At 39.9% G+C, this 15,839-nt stretch overlaps 2 protein-coding genes across 12 annotated transcripts in view; one reads left to right on the top strand and one right to left on the bottom strand.

The window, feature by feature from the left end:
• Positions 1 to 19: 19 nt before the first annotated feature.
• Taf11 (TATA-box binding protein associated factor 11) lies at positions 20 to 12,661 on the bottom strand. The gene is made up of 5 exons (XM_047559783.1): positions 11,493 to 12,661; positions 4,960 to 5,108; positions 1,889 to 1,976; positions 1,444 to 1,540; positions 20 to 685 (listed from the first exon to the last, which is right to left on the bottom strand). The coding sequence occupies exons 1-5, from the start codon at positions 11,661 to 11,663 to the stop codon at positions 555 to 557; spliced, it is 636 nt and encodes a 211-aa protein (XP_047415739.1). The 5' UTR covers positions 11,664 to 12,661; the 3' UTR covers positions 20 to 554.
• Positions 12,662 to 13,071: 410 nt separating this feature from the next.
• The window catches only part of Anks1a (ankyrin repeat and sterile alpha motif domain containing 1A), a 193,316-nt gene continuing 190,548 nt past the window's right edge, over positions 13,072 to 15,839 (top strand). For 5 of the 11 annotated variants that reach the window (XR_007109327.1, XR_007109328.1, XM_047557091.1 and 2 more), the window contains exon 1: positions 13,073 to 13,283. Coding sequence is in view for 9 of the 11 variants with exons in the window: in XM_047557091.1 (XP_047413047.1) it covers positions 13,090 to 13,283 (194 nt within the window). In the remaining 2 variants the exon portion in view is untranslated. Of the gene's footprint in view, positions 13,284 to 15,839 lie in introns of all 11 variants that reach the window. The other 6 variants (XM_047557088.1, XM_047557087.1, XM_047557092.1 and 3 more) reach the window with 3 other exon arrangements.

The following is a 15,839-nucleotide window of genomic DNA, read 5'->3' as shown; positions in this document are numbered from 1 at the left end:
CAAAATGAATACACACACAGCAAGTTGGAAAATTTTAATGATCACTCACCAAAACTCACAGGAGAATCTTAAATATTAACAAGCACAAATTATTCCACTACTCCTGTTATCACCGTGTCCTTCATAGTAGAGAATCCTAAGTCAAAAGTTTCTGGTTGTTTCATCTACATAAAACCAGACATAAGAAAGAATCCAAGTCTCAGCAAATTTAGGCTTCAATGTGAAACCATCAAAGTTCTCTTGGAAAGGTTTTCTCTCTCTGAAAGCAGCTCCCCTTTCCAGAAGATGTTGAAGGCCCACATGCCTTTCTTCCAACTAGCCAAGAGACAAATACCTCAAAATGCTGTAAGAGGTCCCACAATTTAGTCAAGGCAAGTATGAAGTAGGCTGCATGCCTTCTAGGTGTGACAAAAATGAGGCGGGAGAAAGATATTAAAATCATCATGGAATCCTTGGAGGACTGAGATACCAAAAGCACCAGGGCTGCAAGTCTCACATAATAGTAAGTCTGGAACCAGTACTCCTGTCAGTGATAGGCTTTTCCGAGCTTTGGTCTAAAAGAAGATGATTTTTTTGTGCTTTGAGTTGGGGATCTGCCCCTTTGACTTTAACCTCCGAACAGCCTCCCTCATGTGTTTGGGTTGCAGTGGTGGCATTTCTCCCCACTTCTCACACACATCCAGCGCTAAAATCCAGGAAAGGGGAAAGTTTCATTATCACACAAGAATTTATGAATCATAATACTTTAGTCTTGTAATTCCTGGTAACCCTTTTAAGGCTTACTAAGGAAACAAACATTTTCGCTCCTTTAAAAAAAATTTTTTTTTAGTTGTTGATGGATCTTTATTATTTATTTATTTATTTATTTACTTATATGTGATGCTGAGAATCGAACCCAGTGCTTCACACACTAGGCAAGCGCTCCACCACTGAGCAACATGAACCCCACATTTTTCCTTCTTAAGAGAATGCTATAAAGTATATCATACCTTTAGTATAATATCCCATATGGGGCTTTATCTTAGGTACCAGTTAAAAACATAACTCCTGTTTAAAAGATGCTCTGAGCATAGAAAGAAAAGGGTAGTTATCCCTGACAATATCAGGGTAACTAACCACACTGACTGGCCAGTTCTGGTGACTGCTTTTTTTTCATATCTTTACTTTTGGCTGCAGAAACAAGGTCTGCAGGTCTACTTCTGTCACCCTGGGCTGAGGACAGGAATCAGGGAGAGGGATTTCCTAGATGATTCCTTGACCCCTAGTATTGAAACTATCAAGAAATAGTGGTCATGCCCTCCTGAATATAAGGCTTCTGGTGTGGTCAACTTTCAGGGTAAATGGTAACTCCCACAGGTACTTTAGTAAGTTCCTTGGTATAAATATTCTTGAAAATATGACTACCACAGGTACAATCCTGTATGTGTAACTGACACTACTCACCTTCTTCAACCACTTCCCCGACGAAAACCTTGGAAATACCAGACATAGCAATAACAACATTCTGGGACACAGAGGTGCCTGTGATGGACTGGATCAGCTTAAAAAAAGGACAAAGACTAATTAAGACAGTCAAGGACTGGCTTTGGAATTTAGTACCAATAAAAAAGAGCTTTGCACTGAAAAAGTGTTTACTAAAGGCTGCATGCCAAAATTAAGACAATTAAAACAAAGATTCAGGTATGTTATGACTTGCTTTCTATAGAGACCCTTTACCTGGCATACAAGACTGCAACTGATCACATAATTGAAGGACATGTTATTTTTATTTTCCTGCCTAACTAATCCACCAATTTTCTTAATAACTTGCTTCAAAATGCTGAGGGTCATAGCTCCTGAGTCCAGTTCAGTTTTGACATGTGGAAATGAAATAGAGGTTCATCCTTACCCTTTTAATGGCTGCCTTAGGGAAAGCTGACCGGCGATACATTTCATAGCGGTTCAGCTGCTCCTCAGAAAAAGAAGAAACCAGGATTCTAGACAAAGATTCAGGTAATTAAACTGACTAGTAAGAATGAATGCTAAGATATTAAGTCAATAAAAACAAGTCTCTCCATTAAGTTAAGCAAAATAAGCTAAACTCAGAAAGTCAAGGGTCACATTTTTCTCTCCTATGTGGAAACTAGAGAGGGGAAAGGGAAAGAAAGGTGTGGGGGGAGAATCTCATGAAAATCAAAGGAGATCAGTAAGGAAAGTGGGGGAGTGCAAAGGAGTGATATTGGCCAAATTATATTGTTACATTGTGAACATTCATGAATATGTGAACAACAAATCCCATCATTATGTACAACTATAAAGCACCAATAAAAAAATGTGGAAAAAGAAAAAAAAAGTTTTGGACAATAAATAAATAAATTCTCAAGGAGTCAATGGCATTAGACTTGGTACTTAGGAAAAATTTGAATTAAAACATTTCTATTACTAAGGAACTTGAGAAAGTGTAAAACAATTTCCTTTTAAACTTAATGATGGGGCTGGAGATATAGCTCAGTTGGTAGAGTGCTTGCCTTGCAAGCACAAGGCCCTGGGTTCAAATTCCCAGCACCACAAAATAAAAAAATAAATAAATAAACTTAATGATGTAGGATCACTGTCTCATACTATATATACATAGTGTTTTCAGTTTTAGATGCTCTAATTCTATCTTACAACATTTCACATTGCTGGTGAAAAAATTAATATGTAAACTCACATTCAAACCAGTATTTTCAACACTAACTGATTTATAAGAAAAAAAATTTTTTTTGGTACTGAGGATCGAACTCGGGGAACCTTTACCACTGAGCTATATCCTAAACCCTACTTATTTATTTTTGAGACACAGTCTTGCTTAGTTGCCTAGGCTGGCCTCAAACTTGGAATCCTCCTGACTTATTCTCCAGAGTAGATGGTATTACAGGTACATACAGCCATGCCCAGTTTAGAGAAAAATATTTGCACAGTGTATAGAAAACAATTAATACTCTTAATACATAAATGGTCAAATTAATTTTAGGAAATGAACAAAAGAAATGAACAGGAAGTTTATAAAAACATCAAAAGTCAATAATATGAAGAAAAAAATAACCTTCACTATTAACTAAGGAAATTAAAAATTATAAACATTTATATTATTATTATTATTATTATTATTATTATTATTATTGGTACTGAGAATTGAACCTAGGGTCACTTAACCATTGAACCACATTCCCAGCCCTTTCTATGTTTTTTTTTTTTTTAATTTTGAGACAGGGTCTCTCCAAATAGGACCTTGCTAAGTTGCTGAGTCTGACTTTGAACTCTTGATCCTCCTGTCTCAGCCTCCCAAGTCACTGGGATTATGCCACTGCTCCTGGCTAGAAAACAATTTTTAAAAATTTGGAAATATGTATGGAAAGTCTTTGGTGTTTTGTTTTTTTGCAGTGCTGGGGATTGAACCCAGGGCCTTGTGCATGCAAGGCAAGCACTCTACCAACTGAGCTATATCCCCAGCCCCTGGAAAGTCTTTGAAAATTTTCACACTATTTAAACTATCAATTATACTTCTAGAAGTTATCTTAGAAAATAATAGAAAAGTATGTAATGATATATCCAAAGTTACAGCACAGTATTGTTAAAAGGAAAAAAAAAATAACCCAACCAGGATGGTTATAGGAATTGGTTAAATTATGATTCATCCACACAACAGAATACAATTCAACTATTAAAAATGATAACAAGCCAGGTGTGGTGATGCACACCTGTAATCCCAGAGGTTCGGGAGGGTGAGGCAGGAGGATCAAGAGTTCAAAGCCAGCCTTAGCAATGGTGACGCGCCAAACAACTCAGTGAGACCCTATCTCTAAATAAAATACAAAATAGGGCTGGGGATGTGGCTCAGTGGTCAAGTGCTCCTGAGTTCAATCCTCGGTACCAAAAATAAATAAATAACATATGCCAGGTGTGACAGTGCATACCTGTAATCCCAGGTACTTGGGAAGCTGAGGCAGGAGGATTACAAGTTGAGACCAGTCTGGGCAATTTAGTAAGACCCTGACTCAAAATAAAAAACTAAAAAAGGACTGTGGCTATAGCTCAGTGGAAGAGTATTCCTAGGTTCAATCCCCTGTATGTCAAAGAAAAAAGAAAAGATAATTTACAGGCATATTTACTGACATGAAAATATTTAGCTATATATATCAAATGCAAAAAATATCTGAAAGGGTATATGCACAAATCTTAAACACAGGGGTGTGTGTGTGTGTGTGTGTGTGTATGTGTGTATGTGTGTGTGTGTGTGTGTGTGTGTGTGTGTGTGTGTGTGTATGATTAGAATAAACTCCGGGTGGTGGGATTATGGGTAATTTTTTCTGTTTTTGTATTCTCTGATTTATTTACAATGAGCTCATACTATTACAGTCAGAAACCATAGTTTTGGTTTTGATTTTTGTTTTTGTACTAGGGACTGAAGTCAGAGGAGCTTTACACTGAGCCAAATCCTCAGCCATTTTATTTTTTATTTTGATATAGGGTCCTGCTAAATGGCTTTGGGCTCTGCTAAATTGCTGAAGCTGGCCTCAAACTTGTGATCCTTCTGCCTCAGCCTCCAGAGGTGCTGGGATTATAGGCACATACCACCATGCCTGGCAATAATAGTTTTTTGAAGAAAATTATAACCTACATGTTTTAATTACTGACATGGAAAACAATCACCATATGTAATGTCAAAGACAACAAAGTATAGTATTTGTGTTTGAAAAAGAAATTAATTTTATTTATAGAATATGTGTGAAGAAAATATAGCATACATATCATAATATTAGTAGTATATGTCTCATGGTGGTAAGGAACTATTTTTTCATTTTATTTATATTTTCTATTCCACAACACATTACTTGCCTTTTTTAATTTGAAAAAATGAAAAAAATTAAAGGCCAAAATAATTTTGTGTAGTTATTTTAGATCCTTGAAATGGGGAATGATTGGAAAGTGACTTACTGCATCTTTTGAATCTCATCTTCATCCACTTTCTGCTTCTTTTCTTTCTTTTCTTTGGTATCTAATTTCAATTTTTTTGCTGCAGGAGTAAGTAATGATGAATCTTCCCTTTCAACTGAAGTTAAATCTGAAACATCCTGACTCTTCAGCTGGGAAGATGAAAAAAACCCTATTATACATTTGGCCTACTTTCCAGGCTTGGTCAAGGTTACAACACTTTACAACACAACAAATCCATTTATTGAGTAGTTTTTTGGTTTTAGGCACTGACTGTACCATCAAGAGTAAATACACTATATTTCCTGAAGGAAGATTACAGACCAGCTGTGAAAGAAAACTAGCTAAATAATCCAGTTTTCCAGTTTACCTATGATCATAGCTCAGTACCTGTTTATGAAATGTCAAAGATCAAAACAACACTCTCTTCTTGGGCCCAATGTTCTGACCTCAATCTTTTAAGGGGATGTCAGCAAAGTTCTCTCCATCCAGCTAGTAATTTTGCCTCTAGATCTACAGATCTCCTTACTGCTGATGAATCCATATGGAAAGTTGGAAAAAAAAAAAAAGGTCCCTTGTCATAAAAACATTTCTTTCAATTTGGAACTTTCAAGTGAGATTCTCCCACATGTAGTGTTCTCTGCTTCCTACTCCTCAGTCCTATTAAATCATGCAAATATATTTCCCCTTACTAAAATTAAAACTTTTTCTTTCCCACTTTCTTGTTTTTGGTACATTATAGTTGTACATAATGATGGAATTTGTCGTTATATATTTGTTCATACACACAACATAACAATATAGTTTGGCTAATATCACTCCCCAGCACGTCCCTCCTCCCCTCCCACCCCAAGGTCCCTTTCCTCTATTGATTCCCCCTTTGATTTTCATGAGATCCCCACCCTCCCCACTTTGTTTTCCTTCTTCCTCTCTAGCTTCCAATTAGGAGAGAAAATATACAACCTTTGGCTTTCTGAGTTTGGCTTATTTCGCTTAACATATGGTTAGTTCCATGAATTTCCTATAAATGTCATAATTTCATTTTTCTTAATATCTGAATAAAACTCCATTTCGTAGATATACATATTTTCTTTATCCATTCACCTACTGATGATCACCTAGGCTGGTTCCATAGTCTGGCTACTGTGAATTGGGATGCTATAAACATGGGTATGCATGCATCCCTATAGTATGATGACTTTAATTCTTTAGGATAAATACCAAGGATGGTGGTATAGCTGGGCCATATGGTGGTTCCATGTCTAGTCTCTTGAGGAACCTCCATACTGATTTCCATCCCATAATGGTTGTAGTAATTTACAGTCCCACCAAGTGTAAAAATATTCATTTTTTCTCCACATCCTCTCCAGTATTTATTATTTGTATTCTTGATGATTGCCATTCTGCCTGATGTGAGATGAAATCTGTGTAGTTTTGATTGCATTTCCCTAATTGTTAATGATGTTGAACATTTTTTCATATATTTGTTGGTCATTTGTATTTTCTCTTTTGAGAAGTGTGTGTTTAATTCACTTGCCCATTTATTGTTTTTTATTTGTGTGTGTGTGTGTGTGTGTGTGTGAGTGGTGTAAAGTTTTTTGTGTTCTCTAAATTAATCCTCTGTCAGAAGAGCAGTTAGGAAAGATTTTCTCCCATTCTGTAGGTTCTCTCTTCACACTCCTAATTGTTTCCTTGTGGCACAGAAACTTTTAAATTTGATGCCAACTCTCGGCATTATCTCCTGAGCTGTAGGGGTCCTGTTTGAGAAAGTCATTGCCTATGCCTATGTGTTGACCCTATGTTTTCTTCTAAGAGTTGCATAGTTTCTGGTCTAATTTGTAGGTCTATGATCCATTTTTTGAGTTGATTTTTGGTACAGAAAGATAAGGGTCTAGTTTCATTCTTCGACATATGGATAGTCAGTTTTCCTAGCACCATTTCTTAAAAAGGCTCCAATGTACGGTTCTGGCACCTTTATCAAGGATCAGATGACTGTATCTGTGTGGGTTTGTCTCTGTGTCTTCTGTCTTGTACAAATTGTCTATGTGTCTGTTTTAATGTTAGTACCATACAATTTTTGTTGCTATAATTCTGTAGTATAATTTGAAGTCAGGCATTGTGATGCCTCCAGTATTGCTTTTTTGACAAAGAATTGCTTTGGCTATTCTAGGTCTTTCATATTCTTCTAAATGAATTTTAGGACTCATTTTTTTTTAGTTCTGTGAAGAATGTCTTTTGTATTTTGAGGGGGACTGCATTGAATATGCATATTGCTTTTGGTAGTATGGCCATTTAAACAGTAGTTCTGCCTATACGTGAGCCCTTACGAGGTCTTCAATTTCTTTCTTCAATGTTCTACAGTTTTCATTGTAGAAGTCTTTCATTTCATTGGTTAGATTTATTTCTAGGTTTTTTTTTTTTTTTCAGGTTATTGTAAACAGAATTGTTTTCCTGATTTCTTTCTCAGAAGATTCATTTTTGGTATATAGGAAAGCTATGAATTTTTGTATGTCTATTTTGTAACACAGACCAGTGGTGCAAAATAGAAGACAGAGAGACAAACTCACACAACTATAGTCATTTGATCCTTGAAAAAGGTGCCAAAACATGCATTGGAGAAAAGACAGCCTTTGTAACAAATGGTGCTGGGAAAACTGGTTATTTGTTTATTAGCTCCAATAGTCTTTTGTTGGATTTTTTTGGATCTTCTAAGTATAGGATCGTATCAGTTGCAAACAGTGACAATTTCACTTCTTCTTTTCATGTTTCTTTCTTTTATTTCCTCTCTTGCCTAATTGCTCTGGTTAGAATGTCTAGCACTATATTAAATAGGAGTGGTGAGAGAGGACATTTTTGACTTGTCCCAGATTATAAAGGAAATGCTTTCAGCTTTTCCCCATTTACTGAGATTGGCTTTGTGTTTTTCACCTACAGCTTTTAAAATGTTGAGATAGATTCCTTCTATTTCTATTTTTTAAAAATACTTTTATCATGAAATGAGTATTGAATTTTATCAAAGGCCTTCTCTGTGTCTATTGACTAAGTGATTTTTGTCTTTAATTCTATTTATGTGATGACTTACATTTATTGATTTGTGTATGTTAAATCATCTTTGCATCTGAAATAAAACCAACTTAATCATGTGTACAATCTTCTTAATATGTTGTTGAACATGATTTGCTAATATTTTAAGTATTTTTGCATCTAAGTTCATCAGGGATACTGGTCTGTAGTTTTCTTGATGTGCTTTATCTGATTTTGGTGTAAGTGCGATACTGTTTTCACAGAATACATTTGCAAGTGTTCCATCCCTTTCTATTTCATGGAAAATTTTTGAGAAATATTGGCATTAGATCTTCTTTAAAGGTCTGATACAATTCAGCTGAGAATCCATATGGCCCTATGTTTTTCTTTGTTGGAAGACTTTTTATTATTTCTTCTCATTACAAGTTATTGGTCTATTAGATTTTCTATGTCCTCTTGATTCAATTTTGGCAGATCATATTTGTCTAGAAATGTATCCACTTCATCTAGGTTTTCCAAATATTTGGAATATGTTTCCAAAATTGTCCCTTATAATGATTTGCTGGATTTCTAGGAGCTGTGGTGATATCTCCATTTTCAGCTGTAATTTTTAAAATTTGGGTCTTCTTTTTCTTTTGGTTAGTTTGGCTAACAGTTTATCAATCTTGTTTATCTTTTCAAAGAACCAACTCTTTTCTTCATTTATCCTTTGTATTGTTTTTTATTCTTTGATTTTGGTTCATTGATTTTGGTTCTCCTCTTAATTATTTTCTTCCTTGTACTGGTTTTGAAATAGGTTTGTTTTTCTTTTTCAAGAGCTTTGAGATGTATCATTAGGTGGTTTATTTGGGATCTTTCTGATTTTTTTATGTAGGAACTCATATCTATAAACTTTCCTCTTAGAACTGCCTTCAAAGTGTCTCAAAGGTTCTGGTATGTTATATCACTATTCTCATTTGAGTCTAAGAATTTTTAAATTTCTTCCCTGACTTCTTTTATCACCTATTCATCAGAGAATGAAAACTTTTTAAAGATATCTTTGTCTATTATTATGTATATATCCCCCTCTAAGCACTTAACATCATGCTTGATATTTAATAAATGTCTGCTTAATAAGAACAAAATCAAATCCAAATTTTGTCCCCTATAACTTAATATAAACTTTTAAGTGTAATACAGAACTCTTCAATAAGATTTATCTCCCTTAAGAAGAAACTCAGATCTAAATTCACACAGGAATATGGGAGATAGGCAGAAGTGAAGATTGAGTATATTTTTGGTATAGGAATTGAACCCAGGGGCACCTTACCACTGAGCTCCATCTACAGCCCTTTTTATTTTTTGAGACGGACTTCACTAAGTTGCTAAGGCTGGCCTTGAACTTGCAATCCTCCTGCCTTAGCCTCCTGTTGCTGGAATTATGGGCATGCCCCACTGCACCTGGCAAGTTTGCATATCTTTGGTGATCTTCAATTTCTTTCTAGTTACTGATTTATCAAGTTTTTTTAACCTCTGTGCCTCCATTTTGGTGATGTATATTTTCCTAAAAAAATCATCCATTTTTTCCTTAGACTTCGTTTTACATTATTTGGCTTAAATGCAAAAATTAAATTTTATTTTCTTTTTCATGGTGCTACGGATCCAACCCAGGGCTTTGGACTTTCTCTACCCCTGAGCTACACCCTCAGCTCCTATGTTTGTTTTGTTTTTTTGTTTTGGTACCAGGCATTGAATCCAGGGGCGCTTTACCACTGAGCCACATCTCCAGCCTTTTAAATATTTAATTCAGTTGAGTTGCTTAGGGCCTCCCTAAGTTGCTGAAGCTGGCTTTGAACTCATGATCCTGTCTTCCAAGCTGCTGGGATTACAGACATGTGCCTCTGCACTTGGTTTCCTATGTTTAAGTGATAATTCATTAGAATCTTTTTTTATCCTTGTTAATTTCTTCCTATACTCTTCTGCTTTATTTTGTATGCTTCTGGTTTTGTAAATTGGGTGCTTATTTTTAAAAATACATAAGGCTGTGAATTTTTTCTAAATAAGGTTTTGGTTAAATCCCACAGAATTTGATGTAGTGTTCTCTTAATTTCTTTAACCTAAGGATATTTAAAAAATGGTTTAACAATGTTGGGGAGGTTAATGTTTCCTTTTTTGGAAGGGAAAGCTTTTCATTGTTAATTTCAGGCATTTTGCATTGTAGTAATAGAATGTGACCTCTTACGATTTGTACTTTTAGGAATTTGTTTTCTAAGGCCCAGCATGGTGGTGCATACTTATAATCCCAGCAGCTCAGAAGGACGAGGCAGGAGGATTCCAAATTTGAGGTCAGCCTGGGCAACTTAGTGAGACCCTGTCTAAAAAAAGGGGTGGTGGTGGTGGTGTATTTAGAAGCACTACAATTTTATATCTTTTGGGTGAAAGTTTCTATATTTAGTGAGCTCTCTTAGGCAACTAAGCCAATTATTCAAACTCTTTCGGTTCTTGTTTAAAGCTTCCCTTGTTCACGTAGTTTTGCCACATTTTTCTTTTTTTCTCTAAGTTCTTACTTTATATATTTGTTGTAACTTTATGCTCTGAAAGGTTATTTCCATCTAATATAACATTAATTTCCTGATTTCTTAAGTGCCTCCTAATTCTAAGACTTGAGATTTTACCTCCAGAAATGGAACTCTGAGAATGCTGAGATTCTGATTTCCTGACTGATGTTCAGTTCGGTAATATGGCTGATCCTGGGTGGCACAGCTGAATAGTTTGGGGTTTTAATGCTATTGAGAGCCCTGGACATTAGCATCCACGTCACTGATAACAGTTAAATGTCCAAGAGGGTAAGAACATGATTTAACCAGCAACTCTTTCAAAACCTCCCTTTTGCCAGGTGTGGTGGTGCAGGCCTGTAATCCCAGAGATTGGGGAGGCTGAGGTAGTACAAATGTAAGTTCAAGGCCAGTATCAGCAACTTAGTAAGACCCAGTCTCGAAAAAAAAAAAAAAAAAGGCCTGGGACGGAGGGTGTGGATCGGTGGTTAAGCACCCCTGGGTTCAATCTCCAGAACAAACAACAACAACAACAAAACACCCTAAAAAACAAAACCCCCAAAACTCCCTTTAATGGACCTCAGCGACTGTGCAACTTTTACGGACAAAAACTGCTTAAACATCCTAAGAGAAACCATATTGTGGTGGAAGGAATGCTCGGAATCTTGGGTTCCAGTTCTTGCTCTAAATCTCAGCATGATATCTGATCCCAAGAAAACCACGAGACTTCTTAAATCCCCTTACAAGCAGCTTAATCCTTAAAGGCAGTGATCAAAAATACTAACCTAGTGCTTGGCCTCTGGAATCAAACCAGCACTAGGGTTCTGTAGTCCCCTCCTTCCCCCCTCAAGATCGCCGACTTAAGAGTCGTGGTGAGTTTGAGTTCTTCTAGTTAGGCAGGGACTAACCCAGGAAGCAGGGCAAGCATCCAGTAACGTAATCTCAGAGTACTTCTCCAGCTTCAACACATCTTCCTACCTCGCCTTCTTCGGCTGCGGCTTCTTTCAAGTCCACATCTCCGTCTCCGTTCGTTTCCTCCGGGATTCCGTCGGTGTCTGCAGGCCCGGGGACACCGGGAGGAGCGGTCGTCTCATCTGACTCCCCTGTCTCTCCACCTTTGTCGGCGGGCGACTCTCGGGCATTGTCCATCGCCGCCAGGATTGGAGCGGAAAGATCCAGGACTGTCAGGTGCAGGAGCTCAGGACCCCGCGCAGCACCGCAGGCCAGGAGCTTACTTCCTGTCGTCGCGCTGCGATGACATCATCCCTACCGCTCTTCGGAGGGGTCATTTTGAGGCGCGCGTAACACTTGCAGAGCTCTTGTTTTGTGGTAGTGGGAAGAAAAAATACAAGTGTGTATCCTCCTGTCTAGAAAACCAACATTTGTGAAAGAGCGCAGTTTTGTTTACTGAAGGACTTCTTTTTTCCTTTTCGCATTTCTAAAAATATTTCCTTAGCCCGTCTCCCTCAGAGTAACAAGAGGGGACCAGGTTAAAATTCAGTTCCGTTGTACGTGGGTGTTGGGGAATGCGGCTAGCTACCTTGGGCTGACAAAAACTTTGAGGCAGGGGTTCAGGCCTGCGCATTTCAACTAGAGCGGGACCGCAGGCCTGTGTTTACAATGGAATGGTTAGCATTTCCTTTCTATTTCGCAACCATCTAAGCGGCGGTGGGGACTGGGGAGGGGCTCGGATCTGAAGCAGAATTAATCTAATTCATTTATTCACTCCACAACTATTGACCGCCTACTTCGAGTCAGGAACAGTGCTAGTATCGTGGAACGACAGGCAATTTCTATTCAATTACATGCTTCCCCCCTCCCCCAGCTCAGCAGTAGTCAAGGTCAGGTTTAGTTTCACAAATCTGACTTTTTCTTTTTAAATATTAGTTTGGTTAATTTCATCAAAACTAGGAAGAAACCCTACAAAGAGGGCGGTCTGTCTTTCGAACTTTTCACTTAAATGATGATATCATGGAGTGGCAATGATATTTCAAAATTTTCCTCTCTTCCATCATTGAGATACGATAAGGGCGTTTTATCCACCTGTGTATCAATAGGTCTCCGCACCTACAACATATTTAATGTAGTATGCTGAATGGCCTTGGAAATGCAAGTGCGCGTTACCATATTTCTCTCTTTGTTTCTATACTGCCTGGACGAATTACCGTATTTCCAGTCCCGTGAGCTCCCAAAACCTTTGGGGAAGAAGCGCACCTCTGGAGGTGCGTGCAGGTGGGCCCCGTTTGTTCTCTTGCACCTGCTCAGTGGATGCCCCCGCACGGCATTGACACTTTGCTCTGCCTGGCGGATATTAGCACAGTCAGATCCACCTGCGCGGGCCCGCGGAGCCCCGCCCAGCTAGGTGGGCAAGGGGGCGGGGCGCGGGGGCGCGGTGACGCGTGACGCCGGATCCCGGAAGTGACGCGCTCTCAAGGGGGGGGAAGAGGCGGGGGGGAGGGGGGTGGTGTCCCCGGCCGGATTGGGGGGTGCGTTGCCCGGAGACGGAAAGTTTGGGAGCCGGAGCAGGCACGGCGGCGGCCCCGGGGAGGGGGTCCAGGGGGTGGTGGCCCTGGGGATGGGGAAGGAGCAGGAGCTGCTGGAGGCGGCCCGCACCGGGCACCTCCCGGCCGTGGAGAAGCTGCTGTCCGGGAAGCGGCTCTCCTCGGGCTTCGGGGGCGGCGGTGGCGGCGGCTCCGGGGGCAGCGGCGGCGGCGGCGGGGGCGGCGGCGGCCTCGGCTCTTCCAGCCACCCTCTCTCCAGTCTGCTCAGGTGGGTACGCGCCGGACCGGGCCGACGCCTGAAGACCTTTCTCCCCTACCGGTCTCGAGTCCCCAGAGAGGTCGGGGCTCCTGTGACTCGGGCGCGGTGGTCTTGCGTCGTGCCCCGCGGCGAGGACCCTTGGAGCCCTCAGCCCGAGTGGGCACGGGCGCGGGTCCGCGCGGAGCCGGGCTCTCGTGGCTTCGCGACTGACCCGCTGCGAAGAATGGTGGGAGTGCCCAGGTGGCAGCCTCCGCCGCATGGCACAGCCCGCTTCACCCTTGCCGCTGTAGGTGCCAGCTGTCGTTTCTCACAGAAGCCACCTTAGAGCAAACATACATGTATCAAATCTCCCTCGCCTCCAGCAGAAACTCTCACACCTTGTAGAGTCTTGCGACTGCCCGGAGGAAATTCTGTTGATTTCCTTCTCTTAGGAACTTAGAACCTTCGACCGAGCTCTACAGGACCGGGCTTGGTTTATATTAAAATTGTCCCTGGATTTATCACATTCTAAGTGTTCATCTTTGAGCCCCTTTTGTGCTTGAAGCTCAAATTGTAGTTTCCTGTTTTAACCTAACTGGATTAGTCTAAGTGGCATATGCAGGATTCATTAGGGGGCTTATCCATTAGGAAAGAAAGATTCAGAAAGACTTGCTTAGGAAACTGAGATGTGCTTTAAACTTACCGAGATCTGTTAAAATAAACACTTGAATCTGGGATTGCAAGACTTGAGGGGAAAAGATCACTTTTGTGTGGTTTGGAAGGGGGAATTGGAGGTGCTTTGTCAGTGCGAGTGAAATATGTTCGTTCAGCAGTGCTTTCATAGCCTGTTTTCTTTTCCTTCCTTGTTCTGCTGGGGTTTTTAAGAAGTGGAAGTTCATTTAGAAATGACTTTGTTAGCTTTTGTTCCCCATTAGTTTATGTAACTTCGATTTGAGGAAACTTGGACCAAAAAAGCCCCAGGCTCTCATAAATCGTTAGGTATTAAGCACCAAGTACCAACCCAAATCTTTATGGGAAGGTTTTTTAGAATCCTCTCCAGGAGCTACCTTGGGAGAAGGAAAATCCACTACTGTTAGCTGCTATTTCTCCAGCCCTTAGAACAGTGCTGGCTTATAGTAGGTACTCAAGATTTATTGAATAAATAAAAGTTATCAGTTGGAGGACAGTCAATTTATAAATAAACTGGTAGTGGTACTCACTGTAATTCTTGGCGATTTGGAGAAGAGAGACATCACTTTAGAATGGGAGGGAGATTAGAGTCTTCTGGAGGAGGGGGAATTAAGCTGGCCTTGAAGGATATGAGGGTTTGGGAAGATCAAGTGTGGTGGAAATGTTCCAGGTGGGCATAACATGATCAGAATCAGAAGTGAGAAAGGGGATTTATTTGGTGCTTGTGGGGCATGAGGAGAACTTCTTTCTTGGACTCTTGGGCACTGATAAAGGTAAATAAGAAGGACTGGTGTACTTCTGTCAGAGTGCCAGTGTTTCTCATGTTATATCCCTATTAGATTACTGCCTAATGACCCATGGGTGCTCAATAAATATATGTTGAATGTGTGTCTTAGGTCTTGAATCCTACCTGAATTATTTGACCCTCTGCAGTTCTGATGTCTGAGAGGTAAGGAAAGGACTATGTAAGTTTGGAGGTGTGCCTTTCTCTCTTGAGTTGATGATTTGGTATTTAGAGAGTTGCTAGAGCTTCCTTAATCCCCATGATATTCCTCTGAAGTGAAAATCTTTCACATATCTCCCTGCCTTGAGTATAGGTCAGTTATTTTTGATGCTCTCATTCAGAGACTGTTGAATTTTTGCTAGGATTAAGCTGCTATGTAGTTAAAACAGGGAAGTCTGTTGAGCACAATATTTTTACTTTGGTCCTCCTGCTGATATGTCTAGTCTCTGCCATAAGCTGTGGGTGGTTATCTCCCCTCCCCAGAGTTGACTCCTGGCTGACTCCTGACTCGCCCTGTGTCTATTGTAGAGGCCATAGATGGCTGAGAGTTTCCCAGCCTCCTGCTTCTGTGACTCCTAGGGGCAGGGAGGATCTTCAGGCACTAGTTACACTAGGTGTGTCATTAATTAGAGGTAACTCTGGTTAAACTTCGTCAAAGGTTTCTGAGCAAATGAGACCATGCATTTAAATAACCCCTAGGCCAGACTGTCTTTCTTTTTGTAGGTTTGGAAATAGAGATGAGTTCCTATGCTCCCAACCCCTCTCTCCCTCTTGCCAAGGACCCTGGGTTATTTAATGAGAGCTGTGGACTTATAGCTTCAGTTCTGGCCTTTGTATTAGCTGTTGTACCTACCTTTGTTCAACTATTTGAGGAGCTTACAACTGCAGTGGTATAGATGTTTCAAACATGTGTGTTTATTCATGTATTTATCATCCCCCTCCCTTATTCCACAAAGGTTTTGCATGTATTCTTAAACTCCAAATGCCCCCTTCTCTCACCCCATCTCTTTTCTCTATCCTGCTTGGGCTTAGGTCTTCTTAAAGTCCTTCCTGATGACCCTGATACACACAGATCTCCTGAGCTTCTTCTTTTGGGGTATATAGTACTGAAT

The sequence above is a fragment of the Sciurus carolinensis genome, chromosome 7 (genome assembly GCF_902686445.1).
Source record: "Sciurus carolinensis chromosome 7, mSciCar1.2, whole genome shotgun sequence".
Classification (NCBI taxonomy): domain Eukaryota; kingdom Metazoa; phylum Chordata; class Mammalia; order Rodentia; family Sciuridae; genus Sciurus; species Sciurus carolinensis.
The sequence above is the reverse complement of the archived record's forward strand: the minus strand, read 5'-3'. Positions and strand labels throughout refer to the sequence as shown.

What these genes read in the sequence shown, in the direction of transcription:
- Taf11 (XM_047559783.1), bottom strand. Translation starts at nt 11,663, where the DNA reads ATGGACAATGCCCGAGAGTCGCCCGCCGACAAAGGTGGAGAGACAGGG. An exon ending in CCGCAGCCGAAGAAGGCGAG is followed by an intron (nt 5,109 to 11,492) that starts GTAGGAAGATGT and finishes TCATCTTCCCAG; the next exon opens with CTGAAGAGTCAGGATGTTTC. An exon ending in CTAAGGCAGCCATTAAAAGG is followed by an intron (nt 1,541 to 1,888) that starts GTAAGGATGAAC and finishes CCTTTTTTTAAG; the next exon opens with CTGATCCAGTCCATCACAGG.